The sequence below is a fragment of the Notamacropus eugenii genome, chromosome 1 (genome assembly GCF_028372415.1).
Source record: "Notamacropus eugenii isolate mMacEug1 chromosome 1, mMacEug1.pri_v2, whole genome shotgun sequence".
NCBI classification, from domain to species: domain Eukaryota; kingdom Metazoa; phylum Chordata; class Mammalia; order Diprotodontia; family Macropodidae; genus Notamacropus; species Notamacropus eugenii.
Genome location: NC_092872.1, coordinates 288,547,783 through 288,560,610, shown reverse-complemented (window position 1 = coordinate 288,560,610; position 12,828 = coordinate 288,547,783). Strand labels below are relative to the sequence as shown.

General features: G+C 40.1%; 1 protein-coding gene across 1 annotated transcript in view; it reads left to right on the top strand.

Annotated features, from left to right (window-relative positions):
• The window catches only part of TCERG1L (transcription elongation regulator 1 like), a 361,362-nt gene that overhangs the window by 289,189 nt on the left and 59,345 nt on the right, over positions 1 to 12,828 (top strand). The window contains exon 8 of the mRNA XM_072629100.1: positions 7,332 to 7,486. Within this exon, the coding sequence (XP_072485201.1) occupies positions 7,332 to 7,486 (155 nt within the window). The remainder of the gene's footprint in view (positions 1 to 7,331; positions 7,487 to 12,828) is intronic.

Below are 12,828 nucleotides of genomic sequence, written 5' to 3'. Positions count from 1 at the left end.
GCTGGTTACATTGGCATACTCTGAAGGTATGTTACCATTGGTCCTAAGGAGAAAAGAAAAGTCCAGTGGTAGTATCTTACCTATGACCAGAAAGCTAAATGAGCCATTGCTCTGACCAACAGAGCATCCCTTAGCAGAAATCCACAGGAATCAGCAGAGAGTTCTTCAGTCTTAGTTCTTCTGGAATGGTACAGGGCACAGGGCCAGAGGAAAGGACATAGCCTCTGGCCTCAGTTTACATTCTTGCTGCAGAGACAATATGCAAAGTTATGGAAAGTCCGAATGGGTTAGAAGACAGTTGTTATGAATCACCAGGGATGAGATACCTATTAGAAGGTTGTTGTAAAGTTAAATATGAGTCTGTTCTGGGTCTGTCTCACTTTGGGTAGTAAATATAACCCCAAGGAGTGTGGATCAATGAATGCAGTGGACTTGTACTTAAATCATTCAAAGGCCTTTTTCTCTATTTCTGAGGCTTCTTCTGATGGTGATATTTCTCTTAGCCTCTGTCTCCTCCATATCTTTGTACACAGCTGAATCATTCTTGGACTCACAATTTCTACTACCTCATTCCAAAACCTTCTGGAGCCTTGCCATTCTGAATTAAGAAGGTTAGCTCCCAGAAGGGTGATGGTTGTGGGGCTGGTACCAAAGACATCTCAGGTGGGTTGGGTGACATCCATGCTTGGCACTGGTATAGTTTGAGTCTAGCCTTGGGGAGGTTGGGCCATGGGCCAATCATAAGGAACCATCAAACGGTCTCTGGCTTCCCTGAATCAATCCCTGGGTGACTGCTCTTCATGCTTAGTAAGAGCTTTAGCTTTAGCTTCACGCTTTAGCTCATTATAGTTTAGGGCACACTTTGCACCAGTCCAGATTCCTGCCCATCAGATGGACCGTCAACAGGCACAGCTGCACCTGGGGATTTCCCTTGTACCCACTCATGCATTTTGTGAATCTGCTGAATTGAGGGAGAAGAAAAAGAAAAACAAGAGCTAAGGAACAAAAATTATAACTGTCTATAATTATAAAGAAAGCAAGCATAAACATATTATTTTCAATGTGTATAAAAAGGATATGTACAATTAACTTCCCATTATACAGCTGGCTGTTTCTCGTGGATGCTAAGCACATGAAGATGATACAGGCCTTCTCTGGAGACTCACTGTTCATTTCTGCAGCCAGCATTCTTGCAGTTTTTTACCATAGGCTTCCCTTGGGCACAGTGACGCGATTCTTTGTTTCCCAGTTATAATGTACCCCGTGCTATTTGTTGTCACTCCAGTCTATCTCGTGTAGTCATCTCCCCTTACATCCCTCATTAGTGTCTTTGTTCCTCATGCCTGAAGTACTTAGTCCTGACAATCAGTTTATAGTCTTTTCGAGTCATTTTAATGCTCCCAAGCTGGCTTGGCTTAACCTTTCCAGGTTCCTAGATGTCATTGGCATCCAGGTCATCATGACTTGAGAATGACATGTGATATCCAAAGCACTTAGACTGCCACTAGAGTTACCTGGAGTCCAGGCAAGCAAGATCTGACCCACTGAGACCTTATAAAATTATGTATAAATATTCTACTCCTATATACACACTTAATCAAACACATATACATACATATATACAGATATGCATAGATATAAATGTATATGTATACATACATGCACACCCATATGTATGTGTGTGTGTGTATTTATATAGTCTTACTCATTAAATGTCTCCAATGGGCCCAACTCTTTCTTCTTGGTCCTTTATTATCCTATGCTACCAGGGCAGTTCTTTAACTGTCAGTTTGATATCTCTCACTCTCAAAGTCTGAATGCCCTTTTTCCATTCCTGGCATAAATTTATGGGATAATATCCATCTCTTTTTCCTTGTTTTTGCATATCTGAGAGCCTGTTGTGTTCAGTGCTTTGCAGCCCTGTAGAATCTCCAGTAATTCTTCTATTGGTCCTAAGAAAATGGTTGCAAGTTGGGATTTTGGACAGTGCTGAATAGTTTCCCATGGACTTCCTTTCTCACTGTCTTCCATTGCAAATCCCCTAACAGGCTCTCCATGCAATTTCCTGTATTCTTACCCCTTTTCCCATATTAAAAGTTCCTACCTCTTTGTTGGGCAGTTAAATGGTATAGTGGATTGAGTAGCTGACCTGCAATTAGAAAGAGCCTAGTTCAAATCTAGCCTCAGACACTTATTAGCTATGTGACCCTGAGCAAGTCTCTTAACCTTGTGTAACCTCAGTTTCTTCATCTGTAAAATAAGATGCAGTAGGAAATAGACAACCACTACAGTGTCTTTGCCAAAGAAACTCCAGATAGGGTCATGGAGAGTTGGACATGTCTGAAAGGAAACAACAACATATCTTCATTGTCCCTCCTCACCTTCATTTTACTGTCTCTTTCTTAGGTCAATTGCCCCAGTCTGGCAGCTAGGACTTTGGTAGCAGGAGATCCTGGCAGTGGGGGACTAACAGAAGTTAAAAAACATAGGACTGAGAAATAGTTTATCTGAAATAAACCTATGGACAGTCAACCTTTGGATTCTCCATAGGTGCACATTCATTTTCTCTCCACGAATTCCAGGATGTCTGATGTGTCATGTACTTCCTGAGTCCCAAACCAGGAGCCAGACCATGTTCCCTGGAGGATGACATCCTCATTTGTCTCTGGAATACATGAAGTCTCAGACTCCTCTGTTCTTCACAGAACTGGTGAACTTTAAAGAGTCTGTCATTCCCTTACATATTTTGCATAGATACCATCAGAGAGGTTTGACAAAAAAAATTTGCATTGAACAAATTAAAAGCTGATCTCACCTAGACCAGTGAATTTTTTCAAGGAAATGTATATTCATTTCAGCAGTAACATTGTCAAAAGGCTAATTGGGAGGGTGTTTCAGCTTCTCCAAACCATATAATATATTCCAAAGCCCAGTGGGAGGGATTTGGGGATTAGCCCATGCCTTTGGTTGGCTTTCCCAATAGGCCCTCCTTCTCAAGCCTAATTAAGAACTGTCAGTATATATTTTCCATGTGTACTCAGAATTGTAGCAAGCTTTCCTTGTCAATAATACTTCTTCCGTTTTGCTGATGGTGTCTTCAAGGCTTTCTATATGAATTTTCTCCTGTGCTCCTGCAACAAAAAGCTAGGCACCCCAAGTTCTCATTGAAGGAAGTGTTATTGCTACAATCTCCTTTCTAAGTATTTCAAAACATAAATCATCCTTTTCCACCTAATATGTTAATTGTACAATTGAGCTTTTGTGCCACTGGGGCTTAAAAATAAATACTAATAACATCTGAAGATCCGTTTGCATCCAAAATCTTTTAACTTTATTGTTGCAGAATGAGGGAGGGAAGGAGAGAGAGAGAGAGAGAGAGAGAGAGAGAGAGAGAGAGAGAGAGAGAGAGAGAGAGAGAGAGGAGAGAGAGAGAAAGAGAGAGAGAGAGAGAGACCCAAGAAGACAGAGACAGAAACAGGGAGAAAGGGAGAGGAGAGGGGGGACAGGGAGGGAGGGAGGAGAGCAGGAAGAAAAGAGAAAGCAAGGGAGGGAAACAGAGAAAACGTATATAGCATAGAGTCATTGGTCTGAAAGGGGTTGGAAGGATTTGGCCAAAGTCAAAGCCAGAGATGAGCAATGACTTTTCCAGTGTTTTGAGCTTAGACAATGATAGAGAACCAGATCCCATGTGTCTGGATCTGTTATTCAAATTGCTTTGCCCTCAGAGGTGGAGAGAAATGGAAATGTCTGTGTCGCTGGAGATTATCAATGAGGCAATAGTCTCTGGACAAATAGTAACTACCTCTTGACACTCTGATATACCAGAGATCACCAGTCTGGATACTGTTCTATGGATTCAGTAATAGATGTTTACACACTTTTTAAATTTATTGCAAATTTTGAGGATTGCATTAGAGAGGTACCCTGTGTGGTGATGGTTGGTTGTACATGGGAGTGTGTGTATGAATCCTTATAAATGAGAGATGTCCCCAATTTCTTCCTTCCACATGACAGAATATAAATCAGAGACAGTGGCCAGGGTATTGGTCTGGAGTGAAAGTCTATGGGGTTTAGTCTTGGCTCATCTACTTATCACCTGTGCAAACATGGGATAATCACTTGACCATGCTGGATTTCTAGGTGTTCAAACAAGGTTACTGCTTTGGGTTCTAAAGCCCATATGATCAATCAGCAAGGTCTGCTCATTGTTCACCCCAACACATCTGTGTGACTTGTTACCTTTATACTTTATTTGACAGGACCTCATCTTTGACTTGTGCATACTTCTAAGACAGAACCACCCATCCCAACCTCCATCCTGGGAAGCCTGGCATACCAGGAGGGCTACTCAGATACTAGACATCCTCAGACAAAGTAAAAATGTACCAATATGAAAATCACTGTAGAAACATTAAAAATGCATCGTTCTGACTGACAAAATCTTCCTGGTTTGTGATGGCTTTCTGTAAGCCTAGTTAAATTCCATGTAGGGCTGCTGAGGAATGTCAATCTCCAACAGTGTGGTGCCGCTTCCTTACTGATATGATAAGCTGAGTTAGATGCTGAGACAACGGGAGAAGAAAACATCCCCGGGTTTCGGGGCCACATTTTCTTCTGATTCTGACTCCAGTCCATTAGACCTCTGAGGATTGGAGAGAGGGTAATAGTCCCTGTTGGATTTCATTGTGGAAACAAACTCAAGGACCATAGCCCAGAATCTAACTTCCGGAGCCCCCACTCAGAAGGCCAGAATAGAGGTTCCCAACAGGATTTCATTGGAATAATAGATTATTAGAATCAAATGAAATAGCTTCACTTTGGTCCTAAAGAACTCAGATGCTGATGTGGGGAAACATTCCTTCACCAGTGCCTGAATCTGAAAGGGACATAACTAAGTTCTTTCTGTACATTTTATGTTCCCTTGTAGTCCTTGCTTCCACCAGGGTAGTTCATGCAGTCACTGAATTGTGCATAATTTACAACCTAGTCTAATTAACTTCAGCTATGTGATGCTCCCCCAAAGTGCATGCTGCCTTACTCAGGGTACATGTCCAAGGAATATTAGTCCCCACTGGGAAGTCAGTGAGGTTAAATATTTCTTGAATTCTAGGTTCATGTGAACTCAGGCTACTTTCCTTGATAGTACATTAAAACACATCACTTGGCAACCAAGTGCTTCTCCAGCACATTGGTCTTTCCCCTAGCTTTTAAGTCTCTCTGGGCTCAGGAGCGATGCCGAGTGTGCAGAATTTATATTGAGAGCTTAACCTCTGACCTGAGAAATGTGGCAGCTCTGAGTTTCTGATCTTGTAATTCCTGAGTAAGGGGTGGAGGAGTGGGGGTTTCAGAGAATTGCTGACAGCTGGGAAGGTTTTCAAAAGCCCAAGCTTGAGCTTGCCCTGAACTGCCCTGACTGAGGCCAGTTCACTCATTCACAGTAAGGAAGCCTAGTCATACTCTCTCAGTGTTGTTAGATTTTATTTCTTGGGAAGTCATGTTTTGGTTGATGAAGGTTCAAAAGCCTGGATCCCTGGACATATTAGTCACATGTGCTAGCTTTTTGTGAATGAAGATGAAGTTGCTGGCTTCCTGCAGGAGCAGTGATCTCACAGCATTTCCTCTCCAAAGTGTGTTGGGCAAGACTGGAATGAAGAGGGATAGGCTGCACTAAGCTACATCCCTCTTCTCCCCTGAATGACCAAGCTAGCCCTTAGTCATTGGACTTGGGTTAGATATTAGAGAAAGAGGTTTTGGTGTCCGAACAGAGCTTTCTCTGCATGAAGCTAAGTGGCCTCAAGAGAAATAAACTTATATCTCTGAATTCATTTGCTCCATAGTCTAGCTAAGCCAGAGATAGGCTCCTCACCCATACACATGCATTAGAGATTCCAAAAGCTTTGGGAAGCATCAGTAACTCCACTGGTACACAGAGTTCTTTCCAAGAAATATTGGATCACAGGAAGTAGGTATGACCAACTTTGCAGTAGAGAGCTCTGGGAACAATGGAAAGGCTGATGAAGGGGAAGAAGGCAGATGACATGCCCAAGGACTAGAAACTGCCAAGAGAGACCTTCTAGCCAGAGATTAAAAATTTCCATGAGACCTAGTGTGTTGAGACTATGGATTCAGTGCAGCTGAAGCTCTCTATATTAGCCATAGTGCCTATGAGTCATAGAAGATCCTGTGGCCATTAGTCACAGTATTTATCCAGCACACACAAGGCAGAAAGTCATTGTCAATTGCAACCAGCATGATGTTTCAGCTGAAGTTGGTGGGTTCATCGGTCCATACACTTTTCTCTCACTCTCCTTTTCCTAAGATGCTAGCAACATTATTTTTGAGTGAGAAAGCTGTGACTTTTTTTAGCTATATAGATCATGGGGAAGGTTGAACCCTTAAGAATTCTGCCACTATAGCACCCAAGATTCCTTTTAAAATGGACTCTTTGGGAATGACATTGTTTTTCTCCTGATAGGCTAGCATATCTTGTCTTGCTAACAAGAAATGACTCAAATCTATCTTATCCAAAGAGAATTAAATTCTTGGATATCTGGACTAGTCTCCTGAGCAGAAGTCAGAGACCTGTTCTGAATTGCAGAAGTGAAGAGATACTGTGGCAATTAATGAAAATTGGCTTCAAATTAGGCTAGTTAGGTTTAAATTTGAAGGAAGGTCTCTGAGTTCTCATTTCCCCCAAATTCCATGTCATTTGAACAGTGGTGTATTGAAATTGATTAGAGCTATGCATGTCAGTGTATACTGCAGGGTAGGATCCAATTCATCTGGCATGAATTTACTATTCTGTCCCTTTTTATCTACACTGCTTTACTTCAGCTACGCATATATAGCCAAATGCAACCATTTCCCAAGTATGAGTAAAAGTGGAGGAAGCTTTCCAAATGTCATCATTGAAAGTGGTTGTAGAGGTCACTTGTTCAATCACTTCATTTAATAGTGAAGAAATTGAATCCTAAGAGGAGAGGTAATTCCCTTAAAATAAGACAGATAGTTAATGGCAGGGAAAGCACTAGAATACCAGTCTCCTGAACTTGACATTTTATGGTTCTTTCTGCCTTGTTTTCTGCCTTCAGAGATCAGCTTCCAAAGGGGAAAAAAAGGATGTTTAATTTAATTTTAATAGTTTCTGATTTTTTAAATTCCATGTTTAGAAATATACATATATATATTTAAATTAGTACATATTGTTTTCTTCTAAAATGGACAAGAATGATCAATTTCAAAATCCCTAAGTAAAAGAACATGGATTTTTTTTTTGTTGCCTAAATATGACATTTGCATTTTAGTATTCTTTTGTGATGCTTGTTAACCAGGTGTGTAGTCTGGACTGGTGATGACCGAGTTTTCTTCTTCAACCCAACAATGCACCTCTCTGTATGGGAGAAGCCAATGGACTTGAAGAACCGAGGAGATCTCAACAGGATTATTGAGGACCCTCCACATAAGCGCAAACTGGACGCTTCTGCAAGTAACTAAGAGCTGTGATTATTTATATCTCTTTTTATAGGAATGCTTTCATTAATTAAATATCCTTATTGAACTTGGAAACCAAAATATCTTTTTCTAAGCAATATTGGAATTTGAGTCATGTTAGAGGGAGATATTTTACTATTTTACTAATGTGGTAATTATGGTATTCTATGCAGAAATATTTGCACTCAAGTCCTTTTACATAGTCAGCATACTTTTATTTTTAGAACTGAACTAATAAATGGGTGGTTTGTCAGGCAGAATGAATTTTGTTTCACCCATATAGTAGAGGAAAACTATTCAAGTTTTTTCTTCACTAAGAATATTTCTTTTTTCACTCAGAATATTTCTAGACATTATCATGATGTATTGTTTTATTGTTTTAGCTGAGAACTTCTCAGCGACTACATTAGAACAAATCAGCTTGGCAAAATGGAGATTGTTTGTTAATATCTAGACCTATGCTTTCCCTTTTGTTTGAATCTGCTTTGCGGTGCCTGGCTGTGATCCAATGGAGATGGTTGATCTAGGGAGTGAAAAGTCCCAGTGAGGAAACTCCCTTTCTCCAATCTCTAACCGATTCATAATTTATTGTTCCAAAAAGATATCTGTTGATCCCTGAGGTAAAGTGGTGGTTGTGAGATCATATAAAAAAATACACCACAGGGATAAACCCATGTGTTGAACTCCTGGACAACTCCCTATCCATTGTGCCATACTGCTTTTCATTCGCCCAGTTATATCTGCTTAATTATAATGAGCAGTTGTTGTTGTTATTTGTCCTTGTCACTGTATCTTTGTGCTTAATCAACTGGTTAATTACCTTAAGATGCTAACAGTTGTAGATGAAGCCACTGTTCTTTGGTCTCCGTTATAGAGAAATGGGAAAAGTGTGCAGATGAATTTGGGAGAGATAGGATCTGTATTGTGCAAAGCCCTAAAAGTCACACTATGAAAGGAGTTCATTTTGAATCAAGTCTAATAAATTTTTCATTCACTCTGTGGTGGGAAATCCTTGCTAAGGGCCCGAAAATGTCCATTATAACTCTGCCTGCAAAGGTACCGCAGGACATCTGCATTCAGCCCAAAGCATAGCTCCTGTTATTGAAGTAGAAGATTCCATAGCACATGGGGTCCCAAAGCTTCAACATTAAAAACCAATGAAATGACATTTTATTTGAGCACTTTTGGTTTCTACAATCTATAATGTGAACAGAAGGCCACAGATAATAAGACTTTATTCATTACAAATGTATTTGATCTTAGGGAGAATCATCACAAAAATTTCATCCCGTTCTCCTCCTTTTCCTCCTCCCTTTTCTCCTCCTTCTTCTACTAGTTTTCCTCCTTTACTTCAGCCTCCTTCTTCTCTGATTCTACTTCAAATCTGAACAATGACTGTTTTTATTTTCTTCATTTTTTCCCCATACCACTACAACCTGACCTTTGTATGCTACCAATGAGTCACAGTTCTCTTCTGTGTTAAATGAAGGAGTTGGGAGTAGATGATCTCCAGAGAACTTTCCAGTTCTGAATTCACGACTCTTAGATCCATAGAATGGAAATGGAAGCTACCTGAAGTGAGCACTGAGAGAGCAGAAAAGGACTGCTGTTTCAGTGAGGAAGATAACACCTTGAGGGTATAGTAGCCATGTACCTCAAAGTGACTTAGCAAAAAAGGTTCTGGAGAACTTGACAAGGATTAAAGTGCACATGCTTGGAGAAAAGAAAAAAGATTTCTGTTTTGCTGGCATATGGGGCTTTGTTTTGTTGTCTCCCTGAATGAGTTCTCATTCCAGCTGTCAAGACTTCTTACTAGTGTTGGAAAAAGAAGTTGGAAATGAGAAGAGCAATCCCCCTGTATAAAGAGCAAAGGCTACAGTTGTCCTGTCTTTCCCCTTTGTGGTCATGATATCTGTCCTGATGAGCAATTGGTCCAAAATTCTTTTGCTGGCAAGGTGTCAGGCAAGGACTTCAACATTTCCTTAGCTTCAGTTGATGGGGTTAATTATCTATGAGATTCAGATGAATGAGCTGGGGTGAAACTGATGGCTTTCATGTTAGCGGAAATGATCACAATTGGTGTAGACATGAGGAAAGCAGTACTATGTTTGAGCCTTGATAAATGCATTGTAGCATGACTTGACTCATTTAACTTAACTCATTGGCCTAAGACCAGTGCCATGGTAAGAATAAAATCTCAGCAAGAAACTTGGCACTCCAGAGAGTTAGCATTTCAGCTGAAGTGAGCACTTTTTAAAAAATTACTTCACTCTGCCCCTTGCCTTTGCCCAATCTGAGCCTTACCTTATATGTGCAAAGTAAGAATGTTGTATCTGTGATCTGACAAACTTTTGTAAGATATCTGGGTAATTGAAAGCCAAAAGCTGTCAAGGTTATGATTATATTTGACCTCTTCATCCCCAGGAGGCACTGAGATCAATGTGTATCTGCTACAAAGAAGTCCGATTAGGGTCAATATTAGAGAGAGGGAATTTCCTGAGTGGTTTCAAAAGGCAAAGGGGATTCTGGACAGGTTTTAGGTTCCCCTGTGGAGGGATAGTATGTCTTCATACCATTATTCAGGTATGTTTTAGTCATAATTTCTTTGGGACTTGTGCCCTAGATGGCAATTGAGATTTCTTCCTTTCTGCTTAACATGTCTATGTCTCCCACATCCCAGAGGGCAAGGTAGGGGGAATCTCACTCGATCCTTCCATCCTCACTAACTATTTTTCTGTATCTTTTTCCACCCTTTATTGCTAAATTTCTCTTTAGAAAGCCATTCACAAGTAATGTTTCCATTTATTATCTTCCCACTTCCTTCTTAACTGCTTCCAATCCAGTTTTCAACCTTATCATCTCATTGAAAATGTTCTCTCCAAATTTGCCAGTAGTTCCTTAGTTACTAAATCCAATGGCCTTTTCTAAATCTTCATTCTCTTTGACTTCTCTGCAGCCTTTGACAATCTTGATCATCCTCCCTCCCTGATATTTTCTTTTTTTCTGGCTTAATAGGATACTACTTTCTCCTGATTCTCCTCCTTCCTCTCTGACCACTCGTTCTTGGTCTCCTTTGCTACATCCTCATCCAGAGCATGCTCTTTAATCATAAGTCTCACACATTGGTTCTGTCCTGGGTTTTCTTCGCTTCTCCCTCTATACTACTTCACTTGGTGATCTCATCAGCTCCCATGAATTTAATTACCAACTGAGAAACTGATGATTCTCAAATATATTTATCCTATCTAAACCAGTCCACTGACCTCCAATCTTGCATTTCCAGCTTCCTTTCATATAACTTGAACTAGCTGTCCACTAAGCAACAATATGCCAATAAAGAACTCATAATTTTGCTTCCTTAACCTCCTAACTTTCCTATTGTTTTAGAAAAGCAACATTGTCTTAGTCCCTCATGATATGAATGTAGGGGACTGGGGGAAAGGTGACCAGAGACTTGGAAGAAGGAGATGGGATTAATGTGGTGTAAACAATTCAAAGAGCCCATTTGGGTAGTTCAGAGATTGATCATGTAGACAAAGTGTGATGAGTTCTGGAGATCTTGGCTAGGATCAGGTGATACCAGACTGTTATGAATTAGGCAGATTGTAGAAAAAGAAAATGAGATATTTTGACTGAAGTGGAGACAAGATCTTTCTGCCAGCCTTCCTACTTTCCATTCATGCATCACTCCTTGCATAGAAACTGTGAATTCGCCCTGGATATAGATTCCCTCCAGGAAGGAATAATTAAACCATGGGACCTACGCTTGCTGACCTACTGTGCTTTTCTGTATGACTTCTCTTGCACCTTATGATCAAGTGGTTCTATTTCCTATGATGTTTCTAACCAAGAATTTACTTGCCAACATCTCACACACTAAGCCTCTTTGTCCTAAATGCATCAGTGATGGCTTTGGCTAGTCTCTCCCATCACTCCCGTAAAAATGTGACTTATGTGAAAATATTAATATTATTTGGATAATATTACATACAATATAATAATTAATAATATTTATCTCATCTCAAAATATTAAGAAGAGCAAATTTGAACAGAGTGTGTTCTCATGTCCAGGTACTCACATAGCACTAGAGAGGCTTCAGTCAGCACCTGATTTTGAGATGAGGTCAATTTAACAAATGCTACAGATGAAAATAAAATTAGACACAAGAAGTAGGGAGAGATATGATGTACATATGGCTCTGAAATCTTGCTGTGGCCCTGAAAAACACAAAAAAACCAAAACAACCATCTCTATTACCCAACCCTCTGCTGGTTAGTTTCTCTAAATTTAACCAGGTTAGTCCCCAGGCTTTAGGCACACAATTCTGCTCAATCCTACATTTTTTCTTCTTCAAAGGAGAATGACTTTCATGCAGGAAATTGATTTCCACACTAAGTAAGGAAGGAATAAGAAAGTAACTAGCAGCCTTTGATGAATATACTTCTTGTGGCCCAATATATTCTGTTCCTTGGTTTGGAGAAAACTGGCAGATGTGTTTGCTAAGGTGCCACAAACCTGGAGAAGGGCCCCAGAATTATGCAGAGCTTAAGCTGGTGAGCTTAAGTTCAATTTCTGAGAAAATTTTAAAATGGAAAATTAAAGTCTGGTTGTTGAACACCTAAGTAGGAAGTAACCCGGCCAAAATTGGCTTTGATATCTCCTGTCACATAATGAGTGCACACAACATGTGTCTCCTCTCTCTGGAGATGGACATCCTACCCCTCCCCTTGCCCCCATATGATATACTTTCTCTTTCTACCTCAATACTCCTCCCTTCTTTCAAGCAAAAGGAATGAAGTCATTCCTTTTCCCCACAGGTGCGAATGCCACCCCACTCATGCCACTTTGAATTGAACTACTTTGTTCAATCTTTTGTTCTTTTTCTATTTATTCCATATATACTTATATCTGTTCATGTGTCCCCACCATTGGAAAGGAAACTCTTTATGAGGATGGGTTGTTTCATTAGTTTTTTTTTTACTTTTTTTCCCCACAGTGATTGACACATAATAGGAGATGTTCAAGAAATACATATTAAAAGAAAGGGGAAGAAAATAGTCAATTAGTTATCATTTCCTACATGGCAGGCACTGTGCTAAGGATTTAATTCCCCACAATAACTTGGGAAGGAGGTGCTGTTATATTCCCCATTCACAGTTGAGGAAATTGAAGCAGACAGAGGTAAGGTGACTTGCTCAGGGGCACAGAACTAGTAAATGTCAGAGGTCAGATTTGAACTCAGGTCTTCTGACTTCCAGAACCACCCAGATATCAATTGATTGAACAGTTCTTGATGAAATCTTTGTAAGTACTAGTTCAGTCACTCAATCACCAAG